General features: G+C 48.3%; 1 protein-coding gene across 5 annotated transcripts; it reads right to left on the reverse strand.

Annotated features, from left to right (window-relative positions):
* Positions 1-485: 485 nt before the first annotated feature.
* Positions 486-10,109, reverse strand: RAC2 (Rac family small GTPase 2). 5 transcript variants are annotated; one of them, XM_030478997.1, is made up of 7 exons: positions 9,902-10,109; positions 6,923-6,994; positions 5,165-5,282; positions 3,728-3,790; positions 2,888-3,047; positions 1,507-1,641; positions 486-732 (listed from the first exon to the last, which is right to left on the reverse strand). In XM_030478997.1, the coding sequence occupies exons 1-6, from the start codon at positions 9,934-9,936 to the stop codon at positions 1,511-1,513; spliced, it is 579 nt and encodes a 192-aa protein (XP_030334857.1). In that variant the 5' UTR covers positions 9,937-10,109; the 3' UTR covers positions 486-732; positions 1,507-1,510. The 5 variants fall into 5 exon arrangements, with proteins under 5 accessions (XP_030334857.1, XP_030334860.1, XP_030334859.1 ...); XM_030479000.1 differs by having other exon boundaries at positions 486-917; positions 9,902-10,098; XM_030478999.1 differs by having other exon boundaries at positions 486-1,035; positions 9,902-10,098.
* Between the last annotated feature and the right edge of the window lie 9,063 nt (positions 10,110-19,172).

Below are 19,172 nucleotides of genomic sequence, written 5' to 3' on the forward strand. Positions count from 1 at the left end.
TGTGACGTGAGCTTAGGAATGTTAATGCAGAAATGTTTTGGTGAAGGAGTGTCCCCAGCAACCCACAGCCGCAGCCCCCACAGAGAGGAGTCTGCGACCTCCTAGCACCTGCATCTTGTCCTCTGTGTGTCTCGGTGGGGAGACAACTTTTCCCTTGAACACATGGAGGATGTGAAGAGGAAGGGCAAAACCCGAGGTGTAGTCACCCCGCTGGCTGATTATAGGTGATTACAAAGGTGTAATCACCTTTGGCTGGCACATGACATTTGCACTTTACTGAGGAATGCAGGGGGCTCAGCTGAGAACTTAGCAACTCAGTGCACGAACCAGGCCTCCTCTCTTCATCCCGTAGCAGCTGGGCTCCCCAGTACCAAGCTCAGCATGGTGCTGCCTGGATTGTCACAGCAGGCAGGTACTTCCACCCCAGCCATCCCACTGCTCACTGCGTCAGATGTATCCCCCTGGCACACAACATATCACGGACATGGCAAGAATGTACGGTCTGTTTATTGGGAATTACTATGTTGTAAGCTTGGAGGTTGGTGAGGAAGGGCTGAGTGTGGGGAAGTTGTGCAAATGGACAAACCAGTGCTGCCAGACCCACAACAGTCTTTCAAGCCAGCAGAAGTAAAAAGCGCAGTGACCGCCACAAGGTACTGATGGTACCAGGATGCTGGAGCCATTGCTCTCCTTTGTGCTGGGCAGAGCCTGGCATCAGGATGGGGACAGGATCTGTAGCCAAAAACACGACACACCTTGTGGCACCAGTTTGTCTATTTTCCAGCTCTTCCTACCTCTGCCACGGTAGTGGTAGGAGCATGAAGGGCAGGGTCCCCAACTAGAAAGCTCTCACTCTTCTCTCCCCTCAGGCTTTGGCCAGGTTTGTCTCTTGTCTTGAAGCATCTCTCCTCCCTTTGCTGCTTTGAGTTGAAGGGGAAGGGCAGGTGGGAACAATATGAGTAAAGGAGTGCTGGGGGAAAAGCTGCTGCCTGCTGATGAACAGCAACACGAAAATGCCCTTGAGGTGAGCAGGGCCTGGTAAAAGGAAGGGCCACTGGGTAACTGCTGTGAATAAGAAACAGCACGGGTTTTGGTTTTGTTTTGTTTTTTTTTCCCTATAGGCAAAAGCTGCAGCTTCACAACTCTCACAGCAGGCCATCCCCTGTGCAGCCTGGACATAGTTCCCTTTGTGGCAGAAGATGACAGACAGTTCTTCTCTATGAGGGCAGAGGTGGAAAATCCTGGGCTGCCCTGCACCAGGAGATGGGGGAAAACCCACCCACAGGCAAGCAGGAAGGAGGGGGAACTGGTTTAGGGTTCTGCGTGCTCTGTCATGCCATGTCCTGTCCTTTCCCCAAGCAGGACTTCTGTCTCCCCCTCTTTCTTTGAGGGTGACCCATCCCCCCAGGCACAGCAGGTCACAGGAACCCAGTGGCCCTGACCACCTCGGTTTGGAAGCAGGAAAGTGCCACTGGTGTTACTCCCAGGGATTCCTTCCAGACTTACTAGCTCAGAGGAGGCTGCATGCACGTTTCTTTGTCCGGGTGGGCTGCGGGCAGAGGACTGCTCGGATGGCCTCATCAAACACTGTCTTGAGGCCGCGCTGTGTCAAAGCTGAGCATTCGAGGTATTTCACAGAGTCTGTTGGGAGAAAAGCAGGTGCTGTAATGGCGAGGAAGGGCACTGGCATGGGCGGTGGTGGTACCCATGAGTCTGCTGCCAAGGGTACTCAGAAAAGAAACATGCAGGAGGAATGCCACATATCGCAGAGATGCATGTGCCTGTATCACCAACATGTTTCTGGCTCACATCACTTCACAGCCACAACACTCTCCTCTCTGCAGTGCCCATTTCACAGTGTCCTGAGGCACATGCCAGCTAAACATCACCTGAGTCTCATCTTGAGATGAGGTCTCAAGTCTCTTCAGGTTTCAAGTATCATTCAGACTGCCTAACCTTAAGCACCTCTTGTGGCATATCAAATCACATGGTACTTCCCTTCTCAGACTCTACCTGCAAATTCTCAGACACCTCGTGCTGGAAAGCAAAGCAAATTGAATAAACACAGCTCAGGAGATCAAAGCCCTTAAGCAATGTCAGGAGGCATTTCTCTCACTCAGGCAGTCTTGACTTCAGGACAAAGCTTCCCAGCCAAGCAAGACCAAGGTTTGCCTGATCTCCACCCTTGTAGCCAGGCCAAAGCCATCATGTGAGTCTGGCTGTGCTATCCTGGTTGGACACCGTCTCCTCGGTTGAAAACTCCTCCCTCAAGCTGTGTTTCCCACCCTCTCTCCTGCCTCTCTGTGCTGCAACTGAGAAGAGAGGTTACCTGGAACAGGTATTTGTGCATGTCCCAAAATATGAGTGGGAGCTGATGCCCCTAAGATTAGTGGTGGGGTGCGACACACATACCCAGGGCTGCATGTAAACACCCCAGTAGCCAGTCAGGGGCAGGAAGCTGCAGTTGCAGCTCTTCCTGAGACATGTTAGAAAACTCACTCTTCCACATCTTTCCGGATGTGGAGGAGAGGCCTCTGCCCACACAGCAGCTGGGGCTTTCACATAAAACATTGGCTGAGGTAGAAATAGCAGAGTAAAAGGGGAGGGGAATGTGCAAGCGTATATTTGTGTGTGTGTGTGTGTTTACGATAGGGGCTGGAGAGAGGCAGAAAACAGAGGGTTGAGGGGTTGAGGCTTCCTAAAGGAGCAGATCTCCTTCCTGAGTCTCCTGACATGCATTTTATCCCATGATCCTTGATGTGTCTCCCTGTGTCTCTGAGAGATACGACTGGGAGACACCTCTATGAAAGCCTCACTAGGTTGAGGGCAAGCCCTTATCTTCTGCCTCTCTCCTTTCAGTAGGTCAAATGATGACTCAAGAACATACCAATTTCCTTGGCCAGAGCAAGGCCCTGAGGATATGTAATGGGGGATAGCTTCTTCTCCTTCAGCTTCTCAATGGTGTCCTTATCGTCACGAAGATCCAGCTTTGTGCCCACAAGGATTATGGGAGTGTTAGGGCAGTGATGCCGCACCTCGGGGAACCACTAGCAGGGAGAAAAAGGGCAAAGATGTGAGAAGAAGTCACATATATGGTCATGCACAGAGGAAACAGGAAGGCACCCCTGAAAAAATGTCAGCAAGATAGCTTACACCCCGTCCTTCCTCACAGCCCTTCCATCCAGCATGGGCACTATAGCCTGGGCCAGGCCAGCCCTTGTTGCTGGGCCCTATGTCTGAAATTCTGTTAAGCAAAAGCACAAGCTGCTCTCCACCCTTCATGGCTCCCTGAGACCCAGGGAGGAACCTGAAAGTGATAGGAAGGAAATACTATGTTGTTGTCGTCTCCTTCAATCTCTTCCTTTTTCCGTCATTTCCCATCCAAACGCTGTGGGTACCTGCTTCTCATACCCTATGGACTAGTCCTGCATGTTTGTGCTGTGACAGTCTTGGCTGAAAGATGCCATCAGAACACAAGCCGGTGGTCTCACACACAGCTCAATAGCCCAGCAAGATGAATACTAGCCTGTTAAAATGGTTGGCCACATTCTTTGAGATGATTCAGAGAAGACATGTTGAAGGAGGTTGATATTTTAGTTCCTTCTGACTGACACAAAAAAAGATAGTACCTCTCTGATTCCAGACCTCCTATTAACAGTCTCCATCCACCGAGCACCACCAATCTCACCCTCCTCAACCCCTGATGGACCATGATACTCCACCTCACCTTAGCACGGACGTTTTCATAAGATGCTGGGCTGACAAGAGAGAAGCAGATCAGGAAGACGTCCTGTAAGTATACAACCATGGCACAGAGTTAGGATGAGAGCATGGGATTGCATGACAAGTGGGCAGGGAGGGAGGAGAATAACTGAGTGGACAGCATCTTCCCTCTGCAGCTAGGAAAAGGTGTCTCTCAGTGTAAGACAGTCCTGACTGCTGCTAATTGCCTCTAGAGGAGAGAAGGACATTTGCTCCCCTGACTCATGGTAACCATAGCCACCATTATCAGAAGAACCAAATGTTTAACTATGAGGATGGGGTTTTTGCGGTAGGCACACTCATCCTCATGGGAAATGGCCTGACAGCATCCTGCTCATTTCTCACAGAATACCAGAGAGCTTTCAGGCCGGAATAATTTTGCCTGCTGTGGAGACAGAGCTATGGTCAGCCCAAAAAGTGCACATGCAGGACACAAATGAGGTAGAATTTTGGTTATCCACATAAGTGCTTCTTCTGGGTAGAATTTTGACTTCCATTAAAAACCAAACCAAACCAGCTCTTGTGGGTTGTATTTGTTTCACCCAGCATAGCTAAAATAAGGGTGTCAGGCCCAGCCTATTCATTTCCATACTTCTTACAACCATTAGAGGCAAAAAACTTGGAAAACAGTTCCCCCACCTATCCCTGGGATGTGTCCCAGGGTGGATGCAAGCACTTTATTGAGAAATACAGCTGTTTGCACTGACTGTTAGAAGGAGCCTACGCAAATAGCTTATACCAAGTGTCTGGCTTTTAGGTGGCTGAACGTAGCTGAAACAAATAGCGCCCTCAATTCCTAGCCTTTTTGGTTGCAAGGGCAACCTTCAGACCAATGCCTGAGGCAGCAGGGTCTTTCTGAGCTTGCCAAGAGACTTCTTGGAGCAGCATCCTCCAGGGAAGGTGATCTTTAAACCCTGAAATCACTCTGTTAATGTGGTAAAAAGCTGGTGAACAGAGTATCTGTGGAGGCATCCATCTATTCTTCTAGATGCTTGGGCTTAGTTGAGGTATCAGCAGATCAAACATGTGTCTCCATATCAGATCTCTTTTAAAAGGCAGAAGCCAGGATAGTTGGGTTCAGAGAAATGTGAGAAGCTCCTACCTCAGCTACTGAATTCCCTGAGCCACTTTAACTTCACAAAAGGAGAGTTTGGGTTTTTTTTCCCCAGGGGTTTTCTTGCCAAGTTATACCAGTAGATAAAGTCTCCAAAATACCCTTAGATGCCTTTTACATCTAGGATTTCAAAGCACTTGTATATCAACAGAGGTATTCTCAAAAAAAGGGCAGAGAGAGACAGGAACAGTCCTGTCACAGTTTTATGACAAATTTGATTTTTGCATTGGGAGCCAAAGGCGTATCTGAGGGAGAAACAAGGGAGGAGGGACATGGAGTGTGACCCACCGTCTGAGGGTAAGAGAGTGGCCTCAGCCTGTCATAATCTTCTTGTCCAGCAGTATCCCATAGCCCCAGATTTACAGGCTTACTGTCAACCATCACGTTGGCGGAATAGTTATCAAACCTGGAATTCAGAGAGATAGGCCATAGCTCAAACAGGAAATGAGGGAGCCCTTCCAGTAGTGTAGCTGGGGTTCGCTAGGTGCACCCAGGAGCAAACGGTAGTGATTCCTCTTCTCAGCTCACCTAGGTGATGCTGTGAACCTTATGGACTACCTCCTCAGCATCAACCTCCTCCCCATCACCCAGCTGTCCTGGGCAGGTGCCTGGCTGCAACTCTGCATGCAGATCCATAAAGCCTTCAGTTTCCCACTCTTTCCCCAGTATCTTTCCCACAGCTGTGTCTGCTCTAACAAGGCCCTGTGTTTCTTTTGTATTCTAAATCCTTTCTTTCTTCTTACAAGTGAAGAAGAAGAACCTATATCTCTGTAGCTCCCTGAGAACCCTGCACTCCTCAACACCCATTCTGAACCTGAGGCCAATATGCCAAGGTGTGTCCCTTTACTCTTTGACAACCCAGTGAGAAATACTTGAGAACAGCTATCAGGATTGCATGCTTGGGAGCAAAGACTTAATGGAAAAAAAAAATATATATATTAAAACAATAGAGATGTTGCTCCCCTTGTCCTAGAAATTTTTATTTGCTGTTCCTTTTGGTATATTTTTCTTTCAAGCTAAGGTGAGGGAAACCAGTGGTAGGAAGGAACCAACACAAAGACCTTGTGAATGTGCTCGCAGCATACACCACCATTGTGAGATAAGCTATGCAGACCACAGAATGGCCTCCCTTTCATATCTCCAGGCACAAGCCTCAGACAGGAGGAGAAATGGTGTGCAACACACAAAATACATAGCCACTTCATGGCTACATGCTCAGAGGGCTGGCTTGTCCTTCCACAAACCAGTTTCTGAGGAAAGATGGGTTCCTGCTGCCGCAGCTATGTTTTGTAATGCTGTTGCAAATTGGTCTGGAGAAAAAAGCGACACTGAGGTTTTTCTGTACCTTTCCTTCCCAAGGAATCTGAAACCTGAGCTGGCAGTCCGACACACTGTGCCTACCTCCTTTTCCCACCTCAGGGAGCGGGTAGTCATACTCCGCATCCCTGTGGTGTTGTACGGGTATGTATGGTGTGCATCCCCAAACATAATCCCATGCACTTTGAGGATACAGATGCATCTGGCCACTCAAACTAAAGCAACCCTAAGCTTGCTCCTTATGCTAAGAGTCTGCAGGTCTATCCCAGCCTCATGCATACATCTGCAGATTGCATAGTGCTTCTACTCTGGCACTGAGCTGAATCCTGCACTCTTAGCAGCAGTTATCAGTGCCTGCTTCAATGACAAGTAAAGAAGTGGGGACCTCTATCTATCCAACTGCCTTCTCTTGGGTCTAGTCCAATTTTGCGCCTGGTTGTTTTGCCTAGCAGGACCCCATCTACTACATGTAAACTTAGGAGGCAGGTAGACCCTTGGGTTGGTTTATTTCTCCCATATATCCCATTTATACTAGGGATTTATAAGGCCACTTATGCTTCTGGTGAAAGGTGACAGATCTGAAACGTAGAGGCACCTTTGCTGGTTTGATAGCCCTTCCTCTGCTGGCATGGAGATTGTAACCCTGCATGTAACCGTTTTCTGCACCCCTTTGCATTCTGCTTTTCATGCCTCCCGTCCACCCCAGAACCAGATTATTCCTTTACTCACACAGTGGGGATGTATTCTCCTGGGAAGGCATTGGTGGTGTAGCTGATAAGGAGACAGGTTTTCCCCACAGCTCTGTAAGAGAAAGGAAAAATAGCAGGAAGTTGTGTAGTGCAGGCAGACTTGCTAGGGTGAGATGGGGATGGGGCAATCCTTTTCATACTTCTAAGCTGGCCCTGTCAGGAGACCCCTGGAAGCAGAAATGCATTCACAGGACCAGACAATGCATAACCATAGGTTAGACAACCAGCAGGAAGAAAAACAGGATGTCACCCAGAAATGTTTCTTTGAGCACAAAGGCTTGTTTGTACAGTCTGGTACAGAGATCACTCAGCTAAAACACATCCACTCTGAGATGGAGGTGAGAACCCATTTCCCAGTGCATGCACAGTGCAGTGTGCTCACAGGTGTATTGATACAGTGCTGGAGTGCCACGACATGCCTCTGAGCACAGGCACCCCTGCCTGCTTCTGCAGGCACTGTGGCCAGGGTCTGGTAGCACCTCTTCTTGACTTAGCCACAACACGTTCCAGTCTTGCCTGTCTGCAGCGAGATGCAGCATCACCGCAGAGAGCTGTAAGCAACCACCAAGGTGCCTCTCCCTGTGGCTGGCAGAGGCTGCTGGTGGTATTTCTGCTTCCTCTCTCCCGAGCCTCCCCACAGCCATGCTGCAGCAGAGTGGTGTGCCAATAAGCCAGGGTAGCAGCACAGTCCAGACTCGGCGAGAGCACTGCTGTGAGGGAGGTGGGAAAGGAGGCAGTAAGGCTATCAAGAAGGTGTTATGGGCAAGGTGAAGACTGCGGTGCGGAAAAGAGGTGGAGAGAAGTGGAGAAAGATAAAGCACCCAGGACAGGTGTGGGAAGGAGAATCCTCCTCCTGCTGTGCTGCTGTTCCTCAGGTCTGGGTGGCCTGGGAAAGTCTGGCCAGGTTTCAGTTACAGCATGTGTAAAATGGAGGTGGTGACAGCAACCTACCTCCTCAGCCTACGAACACAGCCACAGAATGGGGGAGATGCCTTTCCTGGAGGAGAGGCAGGAGTCCTGCTGCTGGGGATGCTCCAACCACCTCAGCTGTACCTGTGAAGTCCCCTGCTGCAGAGCTGCAGGACTGCCTTTTTGTGTGCCCTTGACAGGAACAGCATCTTTGCCCTTAGTCACAAGGCATCTGCCTTGGTCACTGGACTGTGGGGAAGCCGAGAAGGAAACAGAGCTCTTCAGAGCTCTTCAGCGTGCTCTTACACTTGTTTCTTCCTTCTGCCACCTCCCTTTCTTAGATCCTCCTCTCCCAGTTCCTTCTCTTTCCCAGCTCCCTTACTTCCCTTTTATCACAGAGATATTGAGGGAGAGCCATGGAGGCTTCCTGAAGCTCTACAGCTAATGGCTCAGGAAATCTGCAGGACTGTGGGTGAGTCAGTCATGCAATGAGGGATGGTTCTGAACTAGTGCAATTGAACAGAAGGGAACACAAAGGGTCAGTGAAGAGGTGAAGGTTACCACCAAGCTATTGAGAGAAGAGGTGAGGTTAGTGGCATATGCAGGTTATCGAGGCTGAACTCAGTGTTAGTAGGTCAGTGATGTGAGGTATAGGGCCAGAACAGCTATGGGGCAACATCAAGGAGCTTAGCAGAGCGATGACAGAAGGTCCTGTGGTCGCTAAGGTTGAGCCAAGGGAGGGTGACATGGCTGGTACGGCTGGAAGGGAGGTGAAGGGTGGTGGACCAAGAGCTCAGAACTGTAGGAGGATGACTGGACTGCTGCATTGCAAGATGGTGAGCGGGGGCGGGTGCAGGGCACAGAGAAGCAAAATGACTGGACAGTAGACATTTAAGAGGAGTTTTGGTCAGAGCAGTTGAGTGCAGGACATGTTGTGGGGTTAGCCATGATATGAGAGAAATGTTGCCTGAGTGATGGCTACAGAGTTGGTGCAATGTGTGAGGGGGAAACTGCAACAGGGCAACACATAAATGCCCAGCTCTAGCGTGCAGCCTTCAAAAGACTTTTCTTAGAAGTAATGGTTTGTACTGGGGGCTCTCTCCTTCCTTGTCCCTTCTCCCCGTCCCCTTGCCCCAGCCACTGAGAGTATGTCTAACATGTACTGCTATGTTTGCAGATGTCTTCTTCCCCAGGCGAGTTTTGAAGAAGGAAGTGACTGTGGGGAGCAGGACTGCTGCAAATGTCTCTTCATCTGCTATCTGATAGCTGCCCCAGATAGCAGTCTGGCCAGCTCCTAGCTGGGAAATGAATTAACCTACTCCATGGCCAACGTGGACTTTCCTCCCCTCCCTCCCCTGCATCTGCTTATCCCGCAGGGCAAGAAGAGGCCCTGACCCCCTCATCCCTTCTGCCCCATCAGTACTGGCTGCTTTCCCCTACTGATGACTCAGATTGGGCCATTTCCAGGGATCACGGGATATGGACAGTGGCACCATCACACTGTAAAGGCAAGGTTGTATTACCTCTCACTCCCAAAGCGGCATATACTCAGTGGAACGAACTCCTTCTCCCCGTGCCCATAGAAACCCCTTGCCAAACAGTCTCTCCCCCACACTCCGATACAGAGATAACGTGCTGAATGCAGAGATTCAGGATCATGGTGCTGTGCCCTCTCCCAGTCAGTCCCTGTGAGCAGATGGCTTTCAAGGAGCCATTTACCTGCAGAAGAGCGCTTGCACTTGTCGGGTTTTAAATCTGGCTCCTGCGTGCAGGTTGAACCTGGCAACAACACCACCACCTCCTGTGCGTGGGACAGACCTGACCCACTTCCCATGCCCCTTTGGCAGATGCCCTTCAAAATACCCTCTTTCACTCCCTCCCCAGAGGAAGGTCCCTTGACCTAGAGGAGAGAAGAGCAAGACAGAGAGAACGCAGCCTGCAGGAGGTCAGAAGCAAAGCTGGGGAAGGTTCACCAAGCAGACACCTTCTTTCTTGCCCTTTGTCACTCCCGATCCCTCCCAGCAGTCACAGCAAACCTTTGGGTACCTACCCGTCTCCCACCACCACACACTTGATGGCTTGCATGTCTCTGGACCCGTGGCGGAGGTCAGCACCCGGGGCAAAGGAAAGTCAGGCCAAGGCAAACAGCAGTGAGAGATGGGCAGATCTGAGTCTTGGCCCTTGTGCTGCAGTGAGCAGCAGGTTGTAGGGAGGGAGGAAGTGGAAGAGGGAACTGTATCTGACAATCACCCTCCGGTCCCTCCTCCCCTCCCACCACAGAAGCAGCTCTGCGGCCAAGGCCGTTAGCTGAAGGCGGAGCATGCATTACTTCATGGTTGGGATGATGACTGCTGTAACATCTTGCTTCTCCCCCTGTGTGCCACCCATTCCCATCCCATCCCACATGGCTGGGGGCACCAGACTGCTTGTACAGGGTAGCTGGACAAGGTTTAGAAGCGGGGTGAGAAAGTGAAGGGGTGGATTTCCTCCTCCTTCCTTTGTCATCCAAACTTTGGAGGGGGTGTAGTCAGGGAAGGGAATCTGAAGTAGGAGTAGTGGGGTGATGTAGGGCATGTCTTCCCATTGGCCATGAGTGTCAGTGGTGAAACATCACAAGAAACTGTTTTCTGTGAAAGCTCAACAAGGAAGTTAAGCGGCCTCTAGGAAGTGTCAGCCACCCTATGGCTGCTCTATCCCTCCTCTCCGGTGACAATAAGGTCCTGCTGCACTTCCCTGCCTGCCCAGATTGCTAGCACAAAGAAGTACTGTGTGAAGCTCTATGTTCACCATGAAGTGGAGCAATTACATCAAGGGATGCAACGAACTGTTTTCTCTCCCCTGCCAGTCCTATGAGAGCCAAGACTGCTGCATGAGAGGAGCCTGGCAAACCAGCATCTCTCTACCTACTTCTGTACAAAAACAGCCAGTGGGAGCTGCTGCCAGACCTCTTCATCTTGTCACAGAATCATAGAATGGTTTGGGTTGGAAGAGACCTTAAAGCTCATCCAGTTCCAACCCCGCTTCCACAGGCAGGGACACCTTCCACTAGACCAGATTGCTCCAAGCCCCGTCTAACCTGGCCTTGAACACTGCTAGGGATGGGGCAGCCACAGCTTCTCTGGGCAACCTATGCCAGCGCCTCAGCACCCTCTTAATAAAAAAATTATTCCTTATATCTAGTCTGACTCTACCTTTTTTTAGCTTAAAGCCATAACCCTGTGTCCTATTGCTACAGGCCCTACTAAAAAGTCTGTCCTCAAGGTCTTCCCAGATCCTTGACTTCTCCAGGCTGTACAACCCGAACTCTCTCAGCCTTTCCTCATTGTCCTCCAAAAATAAAGGGATTGTAGAACTAAGCAGCAAGGAGAAGAAGCAAGCAATCATCCTAAGAAAGAAGAGACAACGAGCAGAAAGATCCCAGGAGACTCTACTCCTTCCATTCCCTTCTTGAAATGAGGGTCTGTCTCCTCTTCCTTCTCCCATGCAATGCTGAGGCTGAAAAAGTGCATATGTGTGCACATCTGTGTGCTCCAGCCTGAACTGATGAGTGGATGGGCAGGAGATGAGTTCGATAGAAGAAGGGATGTGGTGGCACAGGATTAACTAGAATTTCCAGGCTTTGTCAGGAGTTAGACCAAGAACAGTGGGGTTCCAGCTGGGATGTTCCTGAAGGAAGGAGCTCTGAGGGAAAGTGTTTCTCCAAAGGCTGTTGACCTTTACACTGCTGCAGCCATGGGAGGTTGTTACTGCTCAGGAGGAGAGCTCTGCCATCCGTCACTTGGCATTGGCTGCAGCTCAGAAACCTTCAAGTGTGGAACAATTCCAAGTGTTGAAGCAATTTCAGAAGCACAAAGTGACCAGCTGTAACTAGGTGTTCCCTCTGTGGGTGGTAGGAAAGGGGGAGGAAGAAAACCAACTGCCTCCTTTGAAAGCAAGAGCAGGAACAGGCCATAGGAATACAGGCCAGAGAAGGACAGAAGCAAGAGTGTCAAAGACTGTTACAGGGAGGAGATAGAAAGGACAGAGCCGCAGAACACAGCATGCCAGGAGATAGGACTGAGTCAGAAGAGAAGGCAAGTGTGTCTGGCTCCAAAGGAACATTTCTGTTTTCAGCAGATCTTTTCTCTGAAGGTTCCCAATAACCCTTATGTGCCTGGGAAGAAGTAGGGTGGGAAGAACAGGGAGTGAACATCTGGGGAAGGAAGGATGGAGTCTGAGGGGAAAAGAGCTGGGGAGAGCTGGAGAATACAATGAGTCTCACTGGGACAGAGGCACAGTCATGTAAGGATACTGGGGCTAGGGATGGGATTCAGGCTAAGGGAGACTGGATGAAAAACTGGCCAGTGGCACAGTAGGACCTGGTTGGCAGGGATGAACAAGGACCACTGATCTACTGAATCCAGTGTGTGCTTTTGTCCTTGTAGTCTGGTATATGGGCTTGTGTAACTGGCAGCATGGAAGGAACTGGGGAAGAAGAAGACAAGCTAAAGTTGGTGTTGAATGTTGTTGAGACCCCATGTCCAGATGAGCCCCATGTCAAAACACTGTAGTTCTAATATGGCCAACAATGAGCTGCAGTCCTGGAAAGAACGTGTATCTCCAACCCACTTCTGGGCAAATTACTTTTGAAATATAATTACCTGCTACTGCTATGGGTAGTCAGTTCTTGTCCAAGTCAGAGATCTGTGCTGTGAACCTATGAACATCCTTCCTCTACCAGTGCCTCTGTAGAAGGATGTACATAGAGGCCTTTAGGGTGTTCTTTTCCATCCATCATATTTAAATTATTAAAAATGGGGTATTACATTCAGATGACACATGTTGTAAACACTCTGAGAACAACAGGCACCTGCTACATTAAAACTTCTAAGTTGTACAGGCTGCAGGAAAGGGAAGGCAACTACAGGAAATAGGCCCATAAACCCAAACTGAGCACATACAGATCGGTTTCTGCTTTGATGTCCTCTCACACCACCAAGAGGTGCTCTTGACATGAGTTTCCTTTTGCACGTGCAGAGGGGCTGAGGGAAGGCAGGCACTCATCTGGGGTTTCTTGTTCCATTTACTGAGTTTGAGGAAGATGTTAATGGGAAAGAATTGCTCAGTGAGACAGTTTTGCTCTGAGAGATTTCCAGTGCCCTGGGCACTGGATCTGAGTGACCTGGGTTCACATGGCACTCATGTGGGATGGTGGGCAAGGGAGGAAATGCTTGATACCGTTCCCCCCGCTCGAAGGTTTCAAAGCAACAAGGACTGCTCTGTTTCTCCCTCCCTTTCTGTGGGGTACTGCTTCCTCAGCGAGGATGGGAAAAGGGTGAGAAGGCTCTTTCAGAAATGATGGTTGCACTTCACAGGAAAGCAGGAGCTGAGCAGGAAGCTTGTCCTTCAGCACAGACAGAGTAGCGGCGGGAATCCTTTCCTAGGGGGAACACAAGGCTCATTTCTTTGCGCATGCAGGGCATGGCCAGAGCAGGTATTCTCATTACCCTGGGCCCTGATTGATAGGATTTATTTTATGAGAGCTATTGCTCAGGCAATCCTGAGAGGCCATGAGACCTTTTCTGTGTGTGCTGAGCCTCCAGCAGGGAAAAGAGTTATTTGCTTCAGCCTGGCTGGGCTGCAAACTGTCCCTGCTTGCTGTATTCCCCTTTTGTGTTATCCCACTTCCCCATTCACACAGCTTCATACCATCTGCCCCTTGCTTTTAGTTCTTGCTTTGCTGCTTCTCTTCTCCAAAGCTCCCACCCCTCTCCTCTCACTGCTGTGGTTTCTCACTGACTGCCATGCTTGTTTGAAAAGCCTGCCCTGAATTCAAAGCTCAGATCATAACTGAAGTGGGACGATTCACCTCAGGCCATGATGTTCTGCACTCTCTGTTAGAGTGGCTGTGGAATTGCTTCCTACAGGGTCTGTTTTCTAACATGGCCATACCAACGTTTTCTCTAGCCTAAATTTACCCTGTCAAGCAAAAGCTTAGGGAAAAAAAAAAAGTTTCCAATCCATCCTCACTGAACACAAACTACCTACATTTACAACATAACTCATGAGCAACTCAGTTTGCAAAAACTGGACAGGTGGTCCATTCCTGACACACTGTGTCATGGAGGCTCCTCTATCTTCAGGGTGTGACTGTTCTCAGCTTTTCCAGTTTGGGATGAAATAGCAGGTCCACTGCCATCTTCCTATCTGGAACACTGAAAGATGTTCACCTCCTCCACCTCTTCTCCACTATGTACCTGGGTAAGCAGAAGACCATGGCACAGACTTTTGGGCATCAAGTTCTTTGTGATGGCTGATTCACACTTCCCTCAGCTGAGAAGTTGTTTGCAGACTCTAAATCATACTGACTTTTTACAGCTTGGTCTTATCTGGTTCTCTGTACTTCTGCAAGCCCCCAGTGATTCTGATATGGGTTTCCACTCTTGCAGATATTTTGTTCTCAGCCAGTGACAACTGACATCTCACTGCTACCACTCTGTTACTTAATGGTGATAAATACAGATAAATCTGACTGTGCATGCTTTCCCACGAGGTGTTCAGATGGTTCAACAGCATTTTTCACCTGCCTGTTGTAGAGGGGAGGTAACAGGGACTCGAGATTACACATGTAAATTATAACTTGAATGTCAACTGTTCAACTTGACTCCCCTGTCTGCTGACACTCTTCACACATAATCAGATGTTAGATATACTGTGTTTCTGTAAAACCAGATCTAATATATATCTTTACTGGTAAGCTATGGTATCTTCTAGGAAGGCTGCATCAGGGAAGTGAAAAGAGCTGTTCAGAGTACTAAGGAAATCTATAGCCTTAGATTTTAGCCACTTAGATTGGCCACTCTGTTTTACAGGACTAATATTTCCTGAATTACCAAAGTAAAATCTTTTGCATGTCTTTTACTATTTTTTCTCAAAGGCACAAAGTTTCAGTCTTGCTGCATTTCTGAGTCCAACAAAACAAATCCCTCTGGCTCTTCATTGAGGTTTATCAGACTCTAAGTGACCCTCCTGTAATCTTTATGAGAGTTGTGGGTTTTATTCCTGTGGCCTTTGTAATCACTGGCTTTCTATCTTTAAAATACACTCCAGTTCCTTGGATTAGTAAAAGCAGTTGAGAATAGGCTATTCCAGGTACTCTGCACCAGTAGCTTTACTTGCTGCCGCACATTTGCATCCTGAGCTACTGCTCTGGCTGTCACAGTCTCTGTTGTTCCTCACGCTGGATAAGGATTATTTTATTCCAGTTGTTATATGAAAAATCCTGCTGTTGTCTTTGCTCTAGTGCTGTTTTACCTTGTATCCAAATACTGTCTGTACAATTTGTAATCCCCACAATACTGTATAAGAAGTGCTACACTCTCTCCTGACATCCCTAAGCCCAGTCTGAATAGCAGCCTAAACCTCCTGAAGGGGCTATTGAATCTCTACAGAGCTGCACTTTGTCTCTCTGTGGGTAGTTGTGGGAACACTGTTGGCGTGTTTGGCACAGAGGAATAAATGGCACTTTGTCCCTGTCTTTATCCCCTTGAAGGTAGTAGTAAATATTTATATTTCCTTTTTATTTACACAATTATTTTAAGCCTATATCAAGTAGTAGAAAAGGGTACCAACGCTGTTGGTTTGATATTTTCCTTTGTGGCCACCAGAACAACAGATATTTCCAGCTCCAATTTAAGTCTGTGTGCAGACAGGGAGCATCCTGGGAGAAAAAGTGGTTCACAGCACAGGAGGCGTGGGGACCAGCCTGGAGTATTGATCTGCCTGATGAGGCATGTCCTTGTCTGATGAGGTGAGAACTGCTGGACCAGCCTGAATGTCGCCATTGCCCATACTCTCACCCCTTGCCTGCCCAGCCCCAGCCTGTGATAACCACAGCTGGAAAGGATTTGCAGTGGCAGAAGCAATTACTGTATCTAACCCCAGTCCTGTACCAGAAAAGCTGATTTCCAGGAATCTGCTTCTTCCTGTCCCTGTTCCCAACAGCTCTAGAGGCACAGGAGACACACTGCTTTACCTATGGGCTGGTGGGTGTGAAGAGGAGTGATAGGAGGGGACAAAAAGGGCCAAATCCCACCCCAATCCAACCCAAGACGTATCTGACCTGTTCCAGTCTCCTCTCCTCTCCTTCCTCCCTTCATTTCTCTCATTCTCCTTTGTTCCCCCTCATTGTCTCTGTCTTTGGTTTTTCCTTTGGTATCATCCTCCCCACACACACACACCTGTTTCACTTGAAAAAATAAGAGGGTTGTGTTGTAGCCCTTTCACGGTATTTTCATGCCACAACCACAAAACGTGTGTTATTTACCTTAAGGGCATTTTCAGATGCATTGCTGGCTGAGGTAGTGTTGGTATCCACCTGAGTTTGCTACTGATCCATATTGCGTATTGTGCATTTGGGATGCTCAAGCAAACTGACGTCTGCATCTAGGTTTTCTTAAGAAGCTAGCTTCTTGTTTTGCTTCAGGGTAAGCCTGGAGCCAAACTTGTTTGGGCACCATGTGAATGAGTGTGGGACTAAGGACCTAGAGAGGGAGACACAATTACCCTGCACTTTGGAAATAATGGGAGATGCTCTAGGCCTAGTTTAGATATATGATGCTGTCTCACTTCCTGTGTACCCTTATGAGAAAACATCTCACAGGTGTTTCATTTTTACATGAAGTACACTTATGTAGTTTTTTAAGGGTGTGTTTCCCATTCAGACTCCTCTGGCTGAAATACCTGAAAGCATTAAAGTGCATCAAAGCCAACAACTGTTAAAAACAAAGCTACGAGAACCAGGAGGATGAAAGTAATAGGTAAGGTCTCAAAACAGGGCAGTCAGGGATTCCAACAGGCAGGTGGGAAAAGCTGTGAGAAGAAGGAAGCATCAAGGAGTTAAGAGATGAAGCAAACATGGATTAGAGACACAAGTACACGTTTTGCATTGCTCTCTGTTCAAGTGGCTGAGAGTACTTCTGCAGTGCAAAGAGACATCCATTTTGCTGTTTGCTTGTGGTTTGGCCTGCCCACAGGCACATGTATAAGAACAGCCCTGATCAAGAGCCTATATATGTCACCTACTTTTGTGGCAGGCAAGATCAGGTCTTTCAAGGAAGTGCTTTAGGTTGGTGTGTCTGCTTGATGTCAGCTGCAAGACTGCTAAAACAATGTTTTTTTGTGAGAACAGTGGTGGAAAGACTGGAGGTGATACACTGGACCCAGCCCCAGCGCAGGAACTGGGACATGGTGGACTGTAGGTCAGTGAATTCTCCTCTGATGTGACCCAGAATCTCAAGGCAGAAATTGAGTTTACAAGGGGTGGGCTCTTGGCAGTTTGTGACCTAAAGGCAGGCCTCTGATAAATTTTAAATGTGGACACTGGGTGTTGTCCTGCTTTCGACTGGGATAGAGTTATTTTTCTTCCTAGTAGCTGGTGCAGTGCTGTGTTTTGGCTTTAGCCTGAGAACAGTGCTGATAACATACCGATGTTCTAGTTGTTGCTCAGTAGCACTTACTCTGATCAAGGACCTTTCAGTCTCTCATGCTCTGCCAGTGAGAAGGGGCACAAGAAGCCTTGAGGAAGCAGAGACAGGACACCTGACCCAAACTAGCCAAAGGGGTATTCCATACCACAGCACGTCATGCCCAGTATATAAACTGGGGGGAGTCACATGGAAGGGACCGTTCGCTGCTCGGATCAGGCTGGGTATCAGTCGGTGGGTGGTGAGCAGTTGTATTGTGCATCACTTGTGTTTATTGGTTTTTCCTTTTCCCTTTCAGTTTTATATTCTCTCCCCTTGTTATTTCCCTTATCATTATCACTATTATTAGTAGTATTATATTATACTTTAGTTTTTAAACTGTTCTTATCTCAATCCGTGGGGTTTACATTCTTCCGATTCTCCTCCCCATCTCACCTGGGCAGGGAAGGGAATGGCTGAGTGGTGCTTAGTTGCTGGCTGGGTTTAAGACACGACAGGTGTAATGAAGGTAAGGGCAGACATGAGTGTAATGGTTTGAAATCAGTTTGCATTAAATACAGCTTGCTCTCTTTTCCTTCCTTTTATCCCTCACAGATAAGCTTCTAGCTGCTTCTTTGAAAATATTGACACTGACCACGGGAAGTGAGTGCTAAGTGTTTACCACTGACTCTTCCTAAAGATCACAGGTTATTTTTGACCCTGCCTACAGCTGCCTATGTGGATTCATTCTGGATTTCTGTCACCTCTTGGCAGCTTTAAGATTGGGATATCTCCCACTCTTCACTGGAGGGTCATTTGAGTTCTTGTCCTCTCCAATAGCATCACTGAACCTATGGCATAAGTGCAGGTTAGAGCAAGCACAAGAGACTGCGAGGAAGGGAGGGAAAACTGTCTTTGTGAGGTTGAATGGCCCTAGAGCAATGGACCATAGCTAGAGTGTTCAGGCAGATCCTACCTTTTGCATCAAGCCTTTTAAAGAGCCACTTATTCTCTCCAGAGGATATCAGATCAGACTCAGTTAATGGGAATGTGGGAAGGTAATAGCTCTCCCTTTCCTAGTGAGTCAAGGACCTTCAGCCTCACATGAGCCTATTCTAAATTGTGGCAAGTGTACATAGATGCTAGCTTTGACTGCAGGACAAGTCAGAGGGCTATTTCTTCTTTTTCTACACATGCAATGCTCTTGTAAACTCTACCTTGCTGTCTCATGGAAAGATGGTAGGTAGAAGTCTGGACCTCTTTTGCTGTCCTGACTAAGGCCTGCTGTGAGTGCAATAGCAGGTCGGGGAGCTAAGGATGTAGAGTGCTTCAGAGATGTGTGTTCATGTATGGAGAGGAGCCATCTCTCTACAGCTTCAGCCCTGCTAGAGGGGGCAAGGGCCCTGTTGGGGCATCACACCTGGTTTGAATTTTACCTTGACCTATTTATTCAATCATCATTTCTTCTGGCTCTGACATGGTGCTTCTTTCTTCCACATTGCCTGTATTAGTGATCTACCACATAAATCACATGGCAATCAAATATAGATCAAGAGGAAACACACAGGCTTCTGAGGCTGTGTGGAGAGAATAGAGAAAAAAGAGCACTTCTCTGCCTCGCAGGTGAACAGAGCAGCACAAATGCTTTCAAAACTATGCTCTAATGCCAGCTATCCCACCAGCAGGAATATCGCTAAACCTGAGAGAGGACTTCATTCCTCCTTAGTTCATTCCATCCTTACTTATAAGACTTCCAAATAAAAAGAGTTTGTTAGTGGGAGAAAAAGGAGCAAGACAGAGTAAAAGTCACTTAGTGGGCAATGAGGGAGGGAAAGGAAGAGGCCCTCTTTTGCCTTCCATCAACCATCCTCCAATTTT

This window comes from Strigops habroptila, chromosome 3 (assembly GCF_004027225.2).
Source record: "Strigops habroptila isolate Jane chromosome 3, bStrHab1.2.pri, whole genome shotgun sequence".
Lineage (NCBI taxonomy): Eukaryota > Metazoa > Chordata > Aves > Psittaciformes > Psittacidae > Strigops > Strigops habroptila.

Excerpts from the sequence above, each read along its gene's own strand:
- RAC2 (XM_030478997.1), bottom strand. The coding sequence starts at position 9,936 with ATGCAAGCCATCAAGTGTGTGGTGGTGGGAGACGG. Across the intron at positions 6,995-9,901 it reads TGTGTGGTGGTGGGAGACGG|AGCTGTGGGGAAAACCTGTC; the intron begins GTAGGTACCCAA and ends TTTCTCTTACAG. Across the intron at positions 5,283-6,922 it reads GGAGAATACATCCCCACTGT|GTTTGATAACTATTCCGCCA; the intron begins GTGAGTAAAGGA and ends TCTGAATTCCAG.